Source organism: Pseudorasbora parva, chromosome 10, assembly GCF_024679245.1.
Source record: "Pseudorasbora parva isolate DD20220531a chromosome 10, ASM2467924v1, whole genome shotgun sequence".
Lineage (NCBI taxonomy): Eukaryota > Metazoa > Chordata > Actinopteri > Cypriniformes > Gobionidae > Pseudorasbora > Pseudorasbora parva.
In genome coordinates, this window is record NC_090181.1 from 11,332,260 (window position 1) to 11,352,521 (window position 20,262).

Below are 20,262 nucleotides of genomic sequence, written 5' to 3' on the forward strand. Positions count from 1 at the left end.
ATCATTATAACTCAGTTTCAGTAATTGATTTCATCAAAAGTAACTCCATTTTGTGCATTTTCATCATAGTGCAAACAGCATTTTCAATTTTCATCGAAGTAACGTTAATTCCAAACATTGCGAGGCAGACGACGACATTGTGATCAAATGCACTTAACTTATTAACCTGCTCCACAACGCCACCCAGTGGATTGAGATATAACTGCGAGATTTAGAGGGATTTCTCATGGATGCACTGTGTAGCCAGTTGCTTGTGACTTTTTATTTTATGTCATCCTACTTTTATTATTTTATTTTACCTTAACTTATTTGTGTTGAAATAAATATTTTTGTAAATGTTTTAACTTCATCACAACTTAAAGTTACCCTTTTTATTGTTATTTATGTTTAATTTTCAATGGTTCCAGTCGGGAGTTCCTACCAATTGTTGTAGGTGGGGCCTTAATTAGTGGCGCACCTTAGGATGCGTTATCCGCTTCCCCTTTAAGCGTTCGCGCTCAGTCTGACTGAATGCAGCGGGGGAAGTGCGGAGTGAAACAGTAGGCCTTCCAGTGTGTGTGTGTTTTCTAATTTTGCTCCAACCTAGTTTTTCTTTAAAGTAAATAAATGCACGTCCTTCATCTCATCCATTTTTGGCTGTCCTTCTGTCCTGAGGGTACCACTTGATATCTGCTACAACTGCATTTACTGCCAGCCAATTAACAAAATAAAATTCGAATAGTATTTTTAGTTTTCGAATGTTAATTACAGATCGAATATTCGACTATTCGAATATTCGTGCACACCCCTAATTCAAGCGCATCATCCTGCGCATGGGATGTGCATATGCTTAGAACCGCTCTATATTATAATACTTTTTCACTATGAAAGCCTTATTAATAGCCTTTCTTGTTCTGCCCTTTCTATATGTTGCTGCCTCATTAAAAATATGTGCTATACATTTAAAATAAATGTTATTTCTTAGTATATAGGCCTTGTTTTTCATAGATATATTTTGTGTAATATTTTACCAGATTTACAGCTACACTTGTTCACTTTTGTGATTTCCTTTATTTTTCCACCCTCTAAATCTTTTAGATTTTATACAATTATTGCGCACATGTGATTTTGTAACTTTTGCTGCGGAATCATCCGCTAATCTAATTTATTCGCCATCTATAATAGTAGGCTATTTTGGTCATAGATTGTAATTTTTTTTTTTTTTAGTTTTTCTTTATAATGAAGTTTGTATTTAGTTGATTGTGTTTAACTCACATAAGAGTGATTTTCAATTCAACACTAAGGTTAAAATAATTCTCCATAGAATTTTCCAACAAAACTGCATTGTATTGGACCGGTTTAGTATCGGTATCGACTGATACTCAGAATTTTTAATATCGGATCGGCTATGAAAAAATGGTAGTGGTGCGTCCCTAATTAAAACAATTGTATGTATTTTTAATGCAACTTGAGCGATCACACAAGTCACGTGACATGCACTTAGTGTATGTTTAGTAAATACTATTATAATAAAAATATTTTAACCATTTTAGTATAATAATTTAAATAAAAAATACAGCTCTTATTAGTTGTTAAAAGTGTACTAATTAATATTTAATCAAATGTCAAAGAAGAAAAAAAAAATTTTTGCGACAAGGTTAAATGTATCGTGTTTTTTCAGTTCGGTTTGAATATTATTACACCCCTACTTTTGGGTGAAATATTTCTACGTGAATGGACATTTTTCTTCAACTCCATCTTTGCTCACTACGAAAGAGAACAATTCTCCACATCCCTGCCTCACCCCTTAGTTGAGTTTAAACGGCAACCTTTGTGCTGGCAAACAAGGAACTTAACCATTGGGCCACCAGTGGCCTGTACATTGAAATTAGGACTCACCTCTGCGTTTGTGCCCGTTAATGGCATGTGCTCTATCACTTGCTCACTCTCTCGCTGCTATTTTATGGTAATGTGGCATTTCGCTGTGCCTCTCTCGTTCAGCCAAAGGACAGAAACACTTTAGTTTCTATTTTTCATTGGCTCTTTTTTTAAGTGCACACTAAAAGAGGGCTTTTAGAAGAGCGGGGTGTGTGTGTGTGTGTGTGTGTGTGTGTGTGTGTGTGTGTGTGTGTGTGTGTGTGTGTGTGTGTGTGTGTGACAAAGACAGTCCAAAATAAAATGCTTCAAACGAAATGTGCACTGTAGATTATCGTTTACGCTGACTTTTATTTCTGATGTATATTGAAAGGTCACATGGTCAGGGATGTATACTGTGTGAGCCTGGGAGATGAACACGTGCTTGTTCATGACCTATTTCTAGTTCAGTCGAGGATATTTAAATTTTTTAATTCCTGCTTTTACTTTAAACTACTCTCTTGCAGTCCAAGAATATTAAACATGCAGACATGCAGTACTTTTTCTCCAGAGAACCAGAGATAAACCCTTCCTGCTTTAGTGCAAGAAAGGTGGAGGGAGAGACTCCGGGTGAGACTGAGCAATGGAAAAAGAGAAGGGTGGAGGAATATGAGGTTGCTTTCGGGTCGAGAGAGCGAAGATGGATTGAATTCTGTAAATGTGACTAATATACTTGCAGCGGTTGTGTCATCTCCTCTGGGACTCATTGCATGTGTGAGAATAGATGCGTTGTGTTAAAGGTTTCATCCTTACATGGCCCATGAGCTGCTGTTGTTCTGATCTGGGTGTTGCATCACCCTTCAACCCCTCCCAGGATTCAGGGGCCTCATGAACGAGCATGCACACACACACCCACACAGTGTTTATAGGCCTCCTATAGGTCAGTTCTCAACAGTCACTTTGAAGGCACCTACACAAACTAGTTTTGCACTGCACCAAAGAATGCTACAAATCTATTGAATTCAATTAGCACTGCCATAATAGGTAAAATCCATGGGTTTGCATCAGTAGAAATTTTACAAAAAAAATAAAACACTCTTAGTTAGGCATTCATCAACCAGTGAGAATTTCAATGAGTTTACAGTTGACTTTTAGGAATCAAATTTGCTGGATTTTACAGCTCTTACACTTTCCTAGCTGTTTAACAATCTTGTCAGAGTGTGTGTAAGCACTAGAGAAATAGTGTGATCCCACTTTTTTTTTTTAAATGATATTGCTTTGGGACTGCTGACAACATGTGTCAGTGCTGAAGTATTTGTAGTAACAAACAGAAATGAGTGCAACTGTCACAGACCCTGGATTTGAGACTTTTGCAGTTTAATAATTTAGATTTAATGCCATTGAATTGTCCTGTCTAGTTGTGATCAAATACAACAAGCCAATGTGCAATACTGTTTAAAAGTTGTGGGGTCAGAATTTTATATAGATGTTGTTGTTTTTTATTAATCTTTTTTTTTTTTTTTTTTTTTTGAGAGAGAGAAATGAATTATTATTCATCAAGTAATTACATTTCATGCTGTTCTTTCGAACCCGAATCCTGAAAAAAATTCATCCTTTCTACAAAAAAAAAGCATTTTCACTTATAAGAGATGTTTCTTGAGCACCATATCAGCATCTTAGAATATTCTCTGAAGAATGATGTTGATGCTGAAGACTATAAAATTACTCATCTTAAATTATATTTTACAATATTACTGTGTTTAAAAAAAACGCAGCCTTGTTGAGCTGGAGGGCTACTTCAAAAAAAAAAAAAAAAAAAAAAAATCTTAGACCCCAAACTTTTGAACGCAGTATACAGAGCGGTGAATGCCATTTGAGAGCAGCAGACTTGAATTCCTGCATGCTCATCAATCAAGGCTATCATATAACTTCAGACCGCTAGGAATATAGCACCCGATTCATTTCACGTTTTTGAACAACCATGACTAAACCCAGTATTAGATTTGCGTGCCTGATAATCCATTTCAAAAGGTTATAATCATTCCATCACTTTTCAAAGTATCAGATTGGTGTGTTTTTAGCAATCGCTCTTAATCTAGATTTTTTTTTTATTTTTTATGTCCGGCAGGTGTGTGTTTGCTGCTCCATCTGGTTGTTTCAAACCCTAACTATCAGCTCATTTAGCTCACTAGCTTTTAAAACACAGCCTCTGTGTGTGAGGAAGGCAATGATCAGGAAGGGGAGGTTTTTTGTGTAGAAGCGTGACAGGAATGGACATCCTGAGCTTAATCATGTTTTGGCAGCAGCAGTTTAACCTCATCTGGGGCTGCTAGCTTTGCAAGTCTGTTTAAAGATCTCAATATTTGCATGCAAGTTCCTGTTACTGTGAAATATATATATATATATATATATATATATATATATATTTTATAAACAATTTGGAATTTATAGGGATATGTATGCTCTGGAATCTCTGTTTAAGTTTTGCATTTTGTCTGTTTTTTGTCTTTTTTCCCATTCACCTTTTACTGATGTGTTTGTCTTTTTTGTCTACCTGCAGAGATAACCAGAGTGAGGAAAGACATGTATAACGACACAGTGAACGGTCTGGTGGACAAGCACCCACTGGAGTTACCCGAGCCGGTGGGACCCATCGTACATCTGCAGGAGAAACTCTTTGTACCGGTCAAAGAGTACCCAGATGTGAGTCTCACTCGCGTTGTACATTTTTCTTTCTTATGATGTTAACCCATTCATTTAGAATCAAGCACAGTGATTGACTGTTGTTATATGCTACTAGTGCTCGTTTTTTTCTTTTTTTAATCATTTCTCATTTTTACAAACCAATGTCGATTCTTAAATCCCAAGAATCGATTGGTCATCCTGTGTTCAGTTGAGTCTTTGTGCTTTGTTACTATTGATTTAAAACAAAGTCTCAGATTTCAAATTACATCCATTTTATTACAAAATTAAAAACCATAAACACCGTTTTGGTGTTGTGGCTTAAGATCGTTCTGGCGCAGCTCAGCTTAAGAGAGCGGCAGCTCGAAGCACACATGACCTTCTCTTCGGTCTTAATACCAGTTACAGTGTGAAATAAACACGAATGAGCATATGAAAGTGTGTTAAAAGATCGAGTACAACTTACCGAAATCTGTATCATGTCACATGGAATCGCTTAATCAGTTTCGACCGTGGAAAGACATCAGTATAACACCTTGTAAACGTAGTCATGTAAATCACGTTTACCTCAGACAAACCATATCCAGTGTCCATAAACAAAAATTATTCTAATTCTAATGGAAGAGAGAGGGGTGTCGTGCAAATAAATCGTCATTTAATTGTCAGAATAAAAAAGTTGCTTGTCTGGAAAAAAATAGTATGTATTATCGGATTGGAAGCACTGTTTTTTTTTTTCTCTCTTTTTTTCCCCTAATCCGATCAATAAAACATGTTAATACTTGATCGGATTGAAAACCAAACTGGAAAGTACTGTGCGTGCAATGATGTAGAAATGGCATAAAGATGTATGACACATGGGACAAGCTGTTGTAGTTGTTGAATGAAGTGTCATGAATGACTGTCGTGTCATTCTAAAATTCTGCTACCACTCATCGTCTGTGAAGTGGATTAGGACATCGTCCCACCAGTCCTCCTTTCATCCACAGGCAGCTGATTTTGTGTGCGGCTCCCTAACAGCATTTTTACGGCTTCATAGATAAGTAGCATGGCACATTGGTTCATGTGCTCATTGTCTCCTAATTATGACCCGTAATAGGGAAATTCTGTTGTTTAAAACAAAAAGTAGGAATGTAGGAGAATAGTATATGCAAACAGCAGAAACTCTGTATGTTTGTGCTGTGTAAGCATGTCACAAACTCAATTTTCATTTGAAGCTTGCGACATGTAAACGTGCATGTTCATAAATCAGACTGATTCAATTCCGATTGACACAAAGTTGTGCATGTAAACATCGCTAGTGACAGATGAAATCTAGAGGTGAGGATGTTTTACTCCTGGTGAAAACATGATCTTTGGCAGTGAATAAGGACTCAGTCGTACGCTAGTTCAGCAAAAGTCGTTTTTCCAGGTTCAGTCCTCTGTAGGGGAGTTGGGAATGGTTCTGGAACGCCACAGGCTTTGCTCTAGTAGTAGAGTATGCTCTCTTTAGCTTGTGTTGTGCGTTTGAGAAGTTTAAGAGAAGTGTTTCCACCAGTGCACATAATGTAGCTTGGCGTTTAGATGCTCTTGTTTGACATATATCTCATATTCTCAGACACACACACACATCAGTGGTCATGTCACACAGAGGGAGCAATTTTGCTGCCTAATTCTTCTGCTAGGTGGACAAGAGTGAGGGGAGGAGAGAGAAAAAGAAGGGGGTTAGCAGAGCATGAAATGCGTTTTCCCTCTGACGGCCCTGATAAAGGCCACCCCATCCGTCCCAGTGGACCACCACACACACACATAACCCCAGGTTTCTCTGAGTTTGAAGAAGAGTTAATTATGATAGAGGCTACTGCTCTGCTTATCTTTATTTTGTGCAGAATGTTACTTTTTTAAATTGGCTGCTGCTTTTAAGCACTTCGTGTAATGATTGTGATTGCTGCTTAACTTGAGAAATATTTTCACCTCTGTATGACCTGGAAGGCTCTGTGTAATTTTACTGTGGATAAAAGAGTATTGTTAGAAATTATGCAAATTTGACCAGGTGGAAAGTTTGGGTTGTTTTGAAAGAAGTCTCTTGCCACTGTCTAAGGCTGTATTTATTTGATTTGAAATGGTTATATTTTTCTTACTTTCCAGACTATTTTAAGTCCTAAAAAGAGTGGGGTATATTAAATGAAACGCATTGATTCGGGCATGTATCAGGCATGTATCATGATACTAAGCGGGGCAGCCGATTTCAGAGCCCTTTCCCAGCCAGTCTCAAATTTCGAATGCAAATCTGTGGTGAAAAATTAAGAACTACAGCACAGCGTAATTAAGAGCCATTGGGGTAGATTTTAGGTTGTCCCGCCTTTTTTTATATTACCTTATGCAAACCTCTCTCCAGACCAAGACTATCAGTCCGCTTCAGCAACATGTTTGCGGCAGCTAGTTGGCATGTCTGTTTTTTCTATGTGGAGTAGCTTATCAAATGTTCAATAGTACAGTACAGTAGTTCTGGTTTTTTTGTGTGTGTTGTTTTTTTGTTTTGTTCTGAGAATAGGAATAACTTTTTCCTCACTGGAATTCCTATAAAACTTCTATGCGTTTGTCATGTTTACTAAAGTCTGTCAATTATCATTAGATCACCACCTTCAGGCTGAATAACGCAAGGGCATTTGAATTCTGCTAAAAGTATATCTGGATGTCTCCAGCGATTAGAAAATAAAGCTTACAAAATATTTATCCCAGAATCTGCCCTACCTAAATTTACGGGGAGGAGTCGCTACTGCCTGTGTCATGTCAAATCTGAATTGTCAACAGCAAATATTCCAGTCTTCACTTACAATTACAATTAGGATATATTGAATAAAATTTGATACAGAAATGTATCTAGTAAATAGAAACGTTTTGTAACATTATAAATGCCTTTACTGTCACTATTAATCAATAAAATGTATTCTTGCTGAATTAAAAAAAAGAGAGAACTTTTTACAACAAACAACTTACTGACCCCAAACGTTTGTATGGTACTATATTTGGTCTGTCAGATGTCGTCACATTTCCTTCATAAATGAAATTCAACCATGGTGTCCTCAGTGGCTCAGATGAATGGAGTCTATGGAGACTCTTAAAATAAAATATTAATATTCCAATAAAATAAAAAATATTCCAATAAAATAACGTTTGTAATTATTAATATTTATTTATTGACGATGTATATCCGAGGAAACCGAAATAGTGGACTGGTGTGGCTTACTCAGGGCGGTATCTATGCTAACAGGGCAGAGCGTCACCAGTCATGAGCGGTGGTTCCCTCTATTCTTGCATAAGAGTAGAGGAAAATCTGGGACCTCTCGTTTGCTGTTTATGATTTATGAATTTCTAAAAAAAGTGGATACACATATACTTATAACACAATTATAGAACTGGTTGTTTACACACACAGTGTACACTCATCTGTGTTCAAACACCTTATGAAAGTGAATTTGGTGTAATAGGTCCCATTTGAGTTATTCAGCAGGGTAAATATACTGTAGTTGTGCTAAATCTCCCATATTGTCTTTAAGCCTAAGTCTTTAATGTATGCATGTCGGTGTTTAGGAGAGTGTTCATGTGACCTTCTGTCTCAGAATAGCAGGAACAGCTATTAGGAAACACGGCTGACCAGTATAGAATGAACACCACAGCTCCATCATGCCATGGAAAATATAGAGTAACTGTTTGTGTGTTTGAGCAAACGCAAGGACACACACACACGGGCACGCGCCGACATAGAATCCCCAGCTGACCCCCTCAAAACTGTTTCTCTCACTGTGTTCCCTGCAAGTCTCGCCTCATTATTCTTCCCCCTGGTGGTTAGCATGAGTCACTGTTTCAAAACACACACGCATAGATGTTTCCACCCTAATGTTCTAAACAGGCAGGAAAAGAACGGATAATTGAAGCCGTTACTGGTTTATTGCGCAAGGGAATGCTAACTTCACTTCAGTCACTGTGTCTCTGATTTGCTCTTTCAAGGAAGAGAGTTGGCTCGGTCATCCAATCTGCAGCTTGATTGAGAATAAAGTGTCCATGATTGGTGATTCGGAGGTGTTGATATTTAAATAATGCTTTCTCAGTTGGATGGAAAGGTTTTTATTGGTGTTTTTATAATGTAAACTTGCTCTATATTAAGCACTCTGAGGTTTGACACCTGATCTAGTTACAGTTCAGGAAGAAAGGGAGCTTTACATTGAGCACAATTCACAATTCTTGCGCTTATATTGTAAAAGGTTATTTTAAAGTGAAGTCAATGGAGAAGAGAGGTCTTGTTTAAAGTGTCGAGTGAGGAGGTAAAATCGCGCTAGGAAGAACTGCACATATGGGCTCATCCGCATGGGTCAAACCCCTCATTCTAGACTAAACATCTGTTCACGCTTTAATGCTTTGAGAATAGAACGAGAAACAGAAAACATACTTTTTTGTGTGAGACTGTCTGCGTGTGTGTACAGGTTTGAATATACATGTGAGGGCCAAATGTCCTGTTTTATAATTAAATATTATAAAATAATAAGACTATTTAGGGTTTGACATTAAGCATGTTGATTTGCTTCGGTCCTTCGGACAAGTAAATCGGTCAGTCACCTGTCCGAGTAAAAAATGTCCTTGTCTGGAAAAAAGTGTGTGTGTGTTGTAAATATAACTTATTCTGAAGCAAGATTCTTACCAGTGTTTAATCAGCTTTGATATATTTTAAATCTGCATTTGCGATATTTTACCTTTTATGAAGGGCATTTTTCCCCTAATCGTATTAAATATAAGCTATGCTTTTCATTTTATGTTCTTACATTTGATCTATAAATTAAATTAAAATAAGACACTATAGAGCTGTTACCAATGAAATTAAATAATTTACCTGGAAAATATTACAACTGTATTAAATAATGTTATGAGATTTGTATTTTTGAATAAACAAAATAAATGTTGAAAAGTATATGAAATTAAACCACCAGTATGTAGCAGTAGGTGAGTCTTAATAAGTGAGTCATTGAGTCATTAATTCAAACAATTCATTCAAATGACTGATTGATTAAAAAATGAGGCAGTCGTTTATGAACAGGTTATTGAATCTTTGATTTAACCGATTAATTCAAACACTGAATCATTCAGTAACGCATGAGGCGTTATGGTTCTGCTGTTTGGAAATTTGTTGCTTGGAATCTTTGTTTGGAACTATTTTCGCTGCTGAAATAGAACAAACACACTCAATATTGCATCTTAAATGTAAGTAACTAAATGTTAATTAAGTGTTTATGGAACGGTCATATATAATCAGTGTCATTTTCAACTGTGAGGGTATTCAGGAAAACAGAACATTTGGTTGTGTGATGATGTTTACCTGGATCATATGTTATAAATATAAAAACTTTGAATGTTTACCGCAATTACTGTGCGTGAGCGGCGCTCTTGTTTTGATTTCTCCTTGAGATGCGCTAGCGTCAAAACGTGTTGTTACCGTCACTTCATTACATTATATATTATCCATAACCACTATCAATCACCACGTACACTAAATTAATGCTGAATCATTCTTGCATTTTGGGGATTTGTTAGTTATTTTTCTGCTATTGGCGTTTTAATCAGGCTCTTGTCTATTGGGCAAGTAAAATTATCTTTCACTTGTCCCTTCAAGAAATCCACTTGTCCCGGACAAGCGTTAATATCGAGCCCTTCTATTGAAGAAATGTACTGGTCCTCACTAGTTAAAAAGGTTTATTAGTTGACCAAACCATGGTTTTATGTAAATGGTGTTTTGTAAATGTGATTGGTAGGGGTTTGGATAGATGATAGAAAACACCATTAGCCTAATATTAAATCAATTGAAGTCTAAGCAATGCCCTCACAAAAATACTGACACAAGATTTTTGATTGTTGCAATACTTTCATATTTCTGTATTTCTAAAGGACGATAAGACTAAAACAAACTGAAATAAAATTAAAAGGCACATGGAAAGGAACGTGAATATTGTATTCTTAGGAATAGAATTGCAACACAATGTAGAAAAAAATGTAAGTATTCTCAAATGGAATCTAACACACAATCGTGGGTAGTTAGGTCTTGGTCTTAGCACAGAATGTCCATTTTATAAAAATAGCTTACCCTGCGAATGTGACCGTTGGTTTACAAGTGTTTGTATATCTGTGAACATGTGCTCAGTTGTGCAGCCAATTCAAAGAATCTAACCTTAGATCAAACATTGGGTCAAACCACGACCTTCAATACATCTGAGCATACTAGTAGCTGCCCTGTTTATAAACCTCTGTCTATATACAGTAACGGTCTCTCTCCTGAGCTTTTCAGATAGAATAGACTGACTGGTACGTCTTGGAGAAAAAAAGATGGTTGACAGACCAGGTCTATCTGAAAGTGACAGTTTTCCTCCCCCTCTCTCTTGCTCAATCTTTGTCTCTCCTCTAGTGCTGCCAGTGAGTTTCAGCAAGATGTTTAGCTCCCTCTCTCTTTGGACAAAATCCTATTACATCACCTGTCTTCTACAAACTGCTTTTTGCTGTAATGTTGCGGTATGTCTGTGTGTTGTCAGCCAAACATGCTCTTATGAATGTGCATGCATGTGGTTTAGTGTATGTTAATATTAATTGTGATGCATTTAGCTGGTTACTTATTGTAATTTCGTTCACATGTTGTACAAACACCTGTATGAGTGCGCACAGACACATCTGCATAAGCACACATCATTTGTGCTGGGATCCGGAAGTTCCTTTCCAGCTTAATTCTCTCGTGGGCGCATAACGGAATTATTTGGGCCACGTGTGTGCGGCTGAACCATCTGATCTCTTCTCTGAGATTCAGGAAGTGGTCACCTCTGGGTTCTGGCTCGCTTAACGGCAGCGACGTGGCTGTTCTGCTGAAATCAGCTCACCGAAGCAACAAGCTATTAATAGAGTCATCCTTGAACCGAGAACGGATGGGTCTCCTGTCTAATGTTGGGATTGTTATTGAAGGTTTTTCATAGTGATTTTCTTCCCTGTCTGATGGGAAAGCAGGGTGGTGGGCCCATTGGGGGATGGAAAGCTGTTTTTTATGCGAGGCAATATTAAGGTGTGGTAGGTTGGAGATCATACATAAAGCCCCCAGTATTAATTTGCAGGTTATTACTGGGGCTTTTGAAGCCAAAGGACTCCAATCGAGGCTCGCAAATGACATTGAGTCATTTCTAAAAAGCTCACAGATTCATCAGACGAGGCCTGCCCGCACACACAGACCCTTCATTGCCACTTTGCTTTTCTGTAGATGTGTGGCTTTTCATTTCCCTGGCGTTCGTTCTTAATTGCCATTTGTACATGCAGATGTTTCATATTTTCTGGGTGCTCTCAGAAGTGCAGTTAAAAAAAAATAATAGCAGCTCTGCTCATTCGAAACATTTTTAATGTCAGTTGTCCTGCAGAACTCTAAGCGAGGAACACGGTCTACAATTGTCAGAAAAGCAACAAGGTCATGTCACCGTTTAGGTCTCAAGAACTGTTTTAAACCCAATGAGTCACCTACGCAATGTAGGGATGTAATGGTTAAAACAAGCTACAAAAAATCATTAGAATGCAACCTACCAAATTGTTGGATGACTAGTTGCTGTGTCTAGTGCCAAGACGAAAGATTTGGCTTCCCTGGGCGTGTTCTGACATGCCTGTGATGCCCAAAAACACCATGTAGGCAACTTGCTGGATTTTGAAACTAAGCCGTGTGTGGCTGATGAATTTCAGGGACTGTAATTGGGGGCCTCCGCAGACAGTCTTGGCAGGTGGACCAGAAGCCAACAGCATCTTCAGGGATGCATATGAAATTGTGTGTGTGTGTGTGTGTCCAGTGCAGTGGGCTGACTCAGAGTGAGAGAGAGGGAGAGATTACGTCCTCGCTGCCTTCTTTGCCCTGTTCAGCATGCTCGTGTTAATTCAGTCACAAATTACATTTGGCTCAGAGAAAGAGAACAGAACTGACAGGCAAAGCAAAAAGAGGGCGTTTTCATCCTCTGGTTCTTCTTAAATCCGTGTCCATGACGATAAGAAAAGGCTCTTCATATTAACAATAACAATACTGTTCACCTGTTGTTCCTTTTCTGGATTTCTTTTAATATATGTAAATAGTTTGTATTTAGCATAAAAAATAAAGTTTCCATATAGTTTCCATTGTACTTCTGCATTTCTGTAATAGGTGTCTGTACTTGCTCTTGATATTCAATATTGTGGTACTACTAATATTGCTGACTCTCGAATGATAAATTGCTTACGATTTTCCTCATTTGTAAGTCACTTTGGATAAAAGTGCCTGCTGAAAGATGAAATGTTAATGGAACTGTAGCTTTTAGTAACACTAGTCATCTGTTAAACCACCTGTTTACCACACCAGCCCTGCGCTCATGTGGCTTTTGTTTGCTTATATTTTGTTATTGTGTGTCAGGACTAAATGCTGGGAGCTTACAAAGATTGATTTTGCTCCTGGTGTTTAAAAGGGATTAAACGAGCGAAAGCGAGGTAACTAGATGAAAAAAGATGATTTATATTAGGGATAACAGGCTGCCTACACACACACACACACACACACACACACACACACACACACACACACACACACACACACACACACACACACAAGCTCGTTTCTGATCTCTCTCTCTCTCTCTCTCACTCTCTCTCTCGTTTTTTCTCTCTCTCATCCCTCCATCCATCTCTCATTCTCTTTAGAGAGAGTAATTACTTTGCTCTCAAAGGACTTGTCATAATGTTTCAGATTGGATTTTCTGCCCTCCAAATTATTACACATACACACACGCATAGAGGCTGAGATTGAGGGATATAGAAGAGTGGAGAATAGAAGTCTAATTTGGACCAGCTATTCAAGGTTTGGACTAGTTGGACTGTCGTTTTATAACTTATGTATTCAGTTTCGGATGAGATAATTTGGTAATTTAAGACTGAACACTTCTTTTGGTGTGTATAAATGTGTAAGAAGTGATACTCTCAACTGATCCTTGATAGCGCATTTATTTGTCGATCTCATCAGAAATCTCTAAGAAAACTTGCTTTAGCTATGTGTCTGCTATAGCCTTACATTTTTGTGTAAAAGCCACATCAGAATCGATTTTTCTTTTCTGTCAGATATTGCTATTTTTTGTGTACAGTAAAACTGTCCTTGGTGATGATGGATGTCTGGCAAGAAATTAGGGGCTCAAATTAATTTTGGATAAAATGGAATGGTTTATTTATTTTAGCGTTTTTGTTTAGCATTACATGTTGTCATGTTAAGACTGACATGCCTTTAAAACAGGTAACGGTTAGAATACACAACATTTTTTCCCTCATGATTTTCAGTTTAGAAGAGTTTACAGATTTTACTGAAAATCATGTAGTGTATGACATTTCACAAGCTTGTGTCAAACTATTTTAGAACACATTGCTTTTATTTATCATGAGTCTTCTAGCTACAAGGTGCATGTTTCTGCACGAGTTTGTCTTCTGACCAACTTGTCTGGTAGAGTATGATCCTCAGTTGTTTTGTATGGCGTTCAGCCATTTACAGATTCAGCACATGTTCTTTAAAATCTGTTCAGATTAGTCAAGTAGTGTATTCCAGCCTTAACTTATGAGTATGAACAATCAAAAAAAAAAAAAAAAATCATGTTTGTGATTAGACTACACTGGTTGAGTGTTTAAGGGCAGCCAGCAAGGACAGCTAGTTTGTAAGATATGTTGTCCTTTTATTGTTTTAGTATTATCGCATTTAACTCAGACCACAAGCTTACAATTCTGACTAGATGAGTTAACGTAGGAAACCCTGGATTTCAGGATGGTTTTCTATTTGAATTGGTGGAAGAATAGCCTGACAAGCCAGATCAGATCAAGATGTTTGGTCTGGAAACTCCCCATTGGCAGGGCTCAATCCGAGGGGCAGGATAAACGATTGTCTTTCAAACTCCCTCTGCACGCGATAGGATAGCGCTACAACCAACCAGAGCAACATAAAGCAGAGCCAGTTAGATTAAACTTTTGGCGTATCCGGTCGGCAAAACTCTGAACACATCTTCCCTTCTTAAGAATGACTTCAGTGCCATTCTTTTTTCTTTTCTCAAAGAAAAGCTTAACTCCAAGTCTTCCAGAGTTGCGGACAAAGCCGTTTCAAAAGACCGCCGTTCGCCAGCTTCTTTGTTTAAAAGTAGCTCACAACTCTATAATAATGTGATTGGCCTGACCAGAGTTTGTTTTTTACAGCTCAGAAGTAGGGATGCACGATATTATCGGCACAACATCGGAATCGGCCGATAAACGCTTAAAATATACAAACCGGCATCGGCCGATATGAAAACATTATGCCGATATGCCTTGCCGATATGATAACGTGTTGATATGCGCCTGCAATAACTCACGTGTGCAAGGAGTGCTACAGCGATAAGACCATGTCAGCACTGCGGTCATTCTTCAAGTGAAAACAAGAAAATACATTGTATGTACAGTGATTTATATTGACTGTTTTTAAATGCTGCCTTGAATTTCTGAATGCACGTACAGAAGGACGTGACCGTCAGCAGCAGATTTGCCACGTTTTCACAACAAAACTAGCCCAAAACAAGCCCAATCGCGTCTCCCCACTCTCTAGCGCGTGCGGCAGCCTCCACAGCAGCAGAAGCTCCTCCAGGTCCTAGTGCCCTCCAGCTAGACCGCTATATATTTATACATGTAGTGGGGGCGCTGTTGTTACAGTTATACAATGAAAAGTAGAATACACAAATACATTGAAGTTACTTCTTGTTCTGAATAAACAAATCAGTAATGATGTCATAAATCACAAGCATGACACTTGTAAATTAAATACTTTTATATACAGTGTATTAATCTGTAATAAAATTTTACGAAATGGATGATGAAAAATAATCCAAGGAGCTCTACAATAATTGTAGAATTAAAAGACAGCATCAGTGGATGTCATGCCACCCCCACTTCATGTGCACAAACGTTAAATCCAAAAATACAATATTTAGGTTACAGCTGCATCTGGGGTGAAAAATTACTGACTTTATTATTGTTATTTTCAGGGCTTTTAATATACTCTTATCATAAAAAGAACTTTATTAACATTTATTTATCTTCAACAAGAATCCTTTTAGTAAGGATACCTCAGAAATCTGAAACCAGAATGAAAAAAAATAGTTTTTGCTCAAAATGGTGTTGTTTCCAAACAAAGGGAAAAAATAAACATATATCGGCATCGGTATCGGCATCGGCCAAAATGAGCTGAAAAATATCGGCATATCGGATATCGGCAAAAATCCAATATCGTGCATCCCTACTCAGAAGTGTATTGAGAGTTGCTAGATTACACTCGCGGCTGATTAGATTTGCTGCCGCTAGGGTGTGTCTAGATTTCTAGGCTAGTGGAAGAATTGAGACATCCGAAAACTGTTAGTAGTCAAAACTGTTGATTTTGGCATTTTGTATAAAAAAAGCTGTTGTGAACAAGTGGATCTTGATTACTAGCCCGACTCAGATCCGCAGCTGCCAATGGAGATGAAACTGTTTCTCAGCTCTGCCACACCACACGCTTGCTTAACACAGGTTAATTAGTAATTAGCAAGGGCATCCGATAGGTTATCTGCTCCTCTCTCTCCCCCTCACTCTTACACTCTGTTTCTCTATCTCAGTTCCTCTTTTAGATATACGTCATGTAGATTAATTGAATGATATACTGAAACTTTTGAAATTTCATCTGTATGATGAAATTATACAGGAAACTAAGCAGACTCTGCAGAGATGGTAGCAGAACGATCATGTGTTGTAATGTTTTTCTCCTTTCCTCTGGAGGATTGAACTAAATATGAGCAGAGAGCAAGACTTAATGCAAATGAGAGAGAGGGAGAGAGAGAGAGAGAGAGAGATGTACAGGGATGACTAGGGTAAGAAACGAAGTGCTGAATAGAGGATGTGTAAAGCTGCAGAGGAGGAGGGAGGTGAGGCAGAGGTGATTCTGTTTGCCGACACCTGTTTACAGAACGAGCTGAAAAACGGAGGACAGGGCAGAATACAGAAGTGATGTGGTGAGAGAGAAGACTGTTTTCTGACGCTTTTCTTCACAATGCCGGTGACAGATGTGCTTACTCTGTGGCGAGCAGATTGTTATTTCGGTGTGTGTGTGTGTGTGAAGAGCGTGTCTTGTATCACTCCACTGGGAGGCCACAGTTGGATGCGTTACCTCAATTTTTTTTCCCCAATTCGCCGGATTAGCTGTTTTCAGCACTCTTGCTCCACTCTACACATGAGCTCTCTCTTCAGTTTCTCTTGTGCTGTCCACAACTGATCAGAGCCTCCACTAGTATGTTTAATGCAGTACTGCACTTTCTTTTTTCTTTCTCTCTGCCCTCAGCTGATAAATGGATGTAAGCAAATAGGGTTGATTTTCTTAGTTCTGCTGAACTGACTCAACTGCATGGTTTGGTCCCTGCTGTCAAAATTTTCAATTCATATTTTTGTAATGTACCAAGTTAGAAGGTCCCTGTGTACTTTACAGAATTAGCTGAGGCCCTATAAACAACAACCATGCACAATGTAACAATGTAATGTGCTGTACATTTGAGTGAAATGCTTATTGAAAGTATTTTGTGTGATTTGGACGGAGGCAGATTTGAATGAGCTTGTAGTTGACTAGGATAGAGGCGCACTTGAAATGGTTGAAATTATTAGAGTTTGACATCCTATAAAAAGTGACAGACTTCTCTTTAGTGATCTAGTTATGACAACTTTGTTTAATGAAACATGCATGGTGCATAATTTACAATAAGATCGACAGTATGTATTTTGAAAACGGGGAATTTCTTTTTCATGCTGATTTTATTTCTGCTGTAGCCTGTGTGTGTGTGTTGAATTAGCTCAAGGTATTAACCGTCTGTTCAAAAATGTTTATAGTAGAAACATCAGTGTTTTTTCCTCTGAACTTAAGATAATGTTTGAATGTTTAAGCTTAAATTCTGCTTTGTTTGACCTTTTGGCCTTGTATGTTGATTTATAATGTCAAAATCTACTGGCTGATTTGATTAAATGCTGACAGGTGCAGCCTGATTGGCATGAATGCTGACTGCTTCATTTCGATTGGCTGTGGAGAAGCTGCGCGAGTGTCTGAATGCACCCTATCAAAAGACACGGCCTTATTTAGAAACAGACGGGGCACAGCCTATGGTTTAACTTGGCAAACTTGATCGCAGGTGCACATTTTATTCTGAAAGTCCCTCTGTGATCTCTGGCACTTGAGCTTTTAAACTTTGACCTTCACACATCTTAATGTGATGGTTTCGTCTCTCTCCCTCCCTCACGCCACTGTTTACCCATCCTAGATGAGTGACAGACTTTCTGATAATCCCATTTTCCTTTCTTCCTCCTCCTCACGGTTTTTTTTCTCAGCAATTTTCTGAAGGACAGATGTGTGTTCTTAGTTATGCCGTTACCAGTATGTGTTAAATGTTCAGCAATGAAAGGTCGTGACCTAAGGAGCAGGGTGGAGTGATTGTGATAGAGGACATTGAGGTAGGAGGAGAGAGAAGGGAGCGGGTGGGCAGGAGGTATAATGTTGCGTTATCGTTGCTGCTCATTTGTCTCTGTCAGGTCCCTTGGCTGCGTCCCTGAACTGCTCAACTCTCCGCTTGCTCTCACATTTAGGCTGTTCTGTTATACATCCCTACAGCTTAACAGTGACAACCTTGTGCACACACTCCCGTGCTCAGCATATAGATTTTACAGTTATGCAGACGTGTTACCAGGGTTCACGGTGACGTAACGAAATGGCATCAGAAAGGCATTGATTCTCTCTTTACCCTCTATTAGGACCCCTGTTCATCAAATCATTTGAAGTCAAGTCTCATATGATGGTGAATATTAAAGTTTTAACGTGGTTGTTGTTGTTGTTAATAATAGCAGTAGTAGTAATAATGTCTAATTAGTGATTATTATTATTATCAACAATAATATTGCCTAAACGGTGTCTTTTAGCATATTAAAAAATATTTTAAATATAAAAATGATGCTACGTCTCTGATTAGCCAATGTTATTTAATAACAATAATAATTAGTCTGATTTGATGGTGGTTTTTAAAAACTAGTTATGTTATGTTTTTAATGTATTAATATTGAAGGGGTTATGACAGTTGACTGCGTCATCTATCGACAAAAGCTTCTTTTTAATTACTTTGCATATTCTCTATTACATATTCTGTAGAGCATTGTTTACAAAATCTGCAGTAAAAGTCCCTGAACAAACATAATCCTTCTTGCGCCATTAAAAATAAACCATCCACTTGTTTCTGACACTGGTATCCTTCTGAAGTCTGTACAGCGACAAAAACAAACGAACGCTCCTTTATGCTTCTATTTACTTCCCCTTGTCCTTTTGTCTGCAGGCTTAAACATTTGGAGTAAAGTCAACAGGCATCTGTCTGACATAACGGTGTCAGTCATTTATAATGGTTTCTGTTTGCTTTTGATGTTATGTTTGCATCTGGTGTCAGTAAAATAAGTGACCGAATGCCAGTGGGTGTGGCCTATGGTGTGTTGAAGTAAATGTTTTCCTCGACGTCACGCTCAGGCGGTCATATGCAAATATATTAGACCATGTGATGTCACAAGTCCCCCAATCCAAACGAGCCGTTTATGGAGATTGATTACATAAATGCTTTGTATTTAATGAGGACATTTTAAGATCTGAAACTTGCAGGATGTTTTAATTGTCAAGGCAAAATAGATTTCTCATGTCATAAACTCCCAATAATAATAGTATTGGCTAATCGGTGTCTTTTGACAGGGTACATTATGCATTTGTTTACTTGGCATCACTATTGTCTTTGATATTATAGTATTCTCACTGCAAAAAGTTTTAACATCCGTATCGCTAGAATGAAACTAAACATCGTCTACACTAGAAGATTCTGTGATGTGTGTGAGTTATTCTGTTAAATTTCACCCCCTCCCCATCTGTGAGTTGCGGGATCATATGTGGATTGGTTGCTGTGAGTTATTTCATTTAACTTGTATAAATAGCTGCAGTGGTCCAGTTGTTGTTTTCAGTCTGTCTGGTGTGTCTAGATTTTATTCTATTTTCCTTGTTGGTGAGATCACTATTATGAGCTGATGTGTGACTCACACACCCTGTTTTTTGTGGTAGATGTTTGTGTGGTGGTAGGGTGGAATTTTCCAGGCTTTTTGTGGTTGATCTCTACCCCTCTCAGACTCTCTCGCAAACACGACATGCCACCATACAGTCAAAACATTCTCTCATCCTGTCGTCTACAAACGATAGCATTTCTCTCTTTCTCCTCTATCATTCCCCTCATGCCTCCCTTCCTCCCTCTACAGGAAGTGAAATGGTGGCATCTCCTCCAGGCTGTAATTACTGTCTGGTTCCAGTATTCAAAGTGAGCAATTTCCCCCACCGCATCAGGCCGCTGCTCTCTGCCATGTCCAATCAACATCAACACACATACACACAGAGGAGAATCCTCTCTCATCTGCATGGAGGAAGAGATCGTGCAGGTGCGCTCCTGTTGAAGAGAGGGAGTGATGAACTTCTGATGATGTCTGATCATCCTGACATTGCTCTGTGTGTGCGGTGTTGTTGCATATGTATTTTGCTGCCGTTTTATCACCGTCTGGTTTGTTTACAGTTGTGTGACGGTGACGAGAGGGACAGCCAGCGCACATGTTCACCTAAGGCATTGTCACTTCTGGCTGTCTCAAGATGATGATGTAATG

At 38.3% G+C, this 20,262-nt stretch overlaps 1 protein-coding gene across 4 annotated transcripts in view; it reads left to right on the forward strand.

Annotated features, from left to right (window-relative positions):
• The window catches only part of qkia (QKI, KH domain containing, RNA binding a), a 79,786-nt gene that overhangs the window by 22,349 nt on the left and 37,175 nt on the right, over window positions 1-20,262 (forward strand). For all 4 annotated transcript variants that reach the window (XM_067455161.1, XM_067455162.1, XM_067455163.1 and 1 more), the window contains exon 2: window positions 4,394-4,536. In XM_067455161.1, coding sequence (XP_067311262.1) covers window positions 4,394-4,536 — 143 coding nt within the window. The remainder of the gene's footprint in view (window positions 1-4,393; window positions 4,537-20,262) is intronic.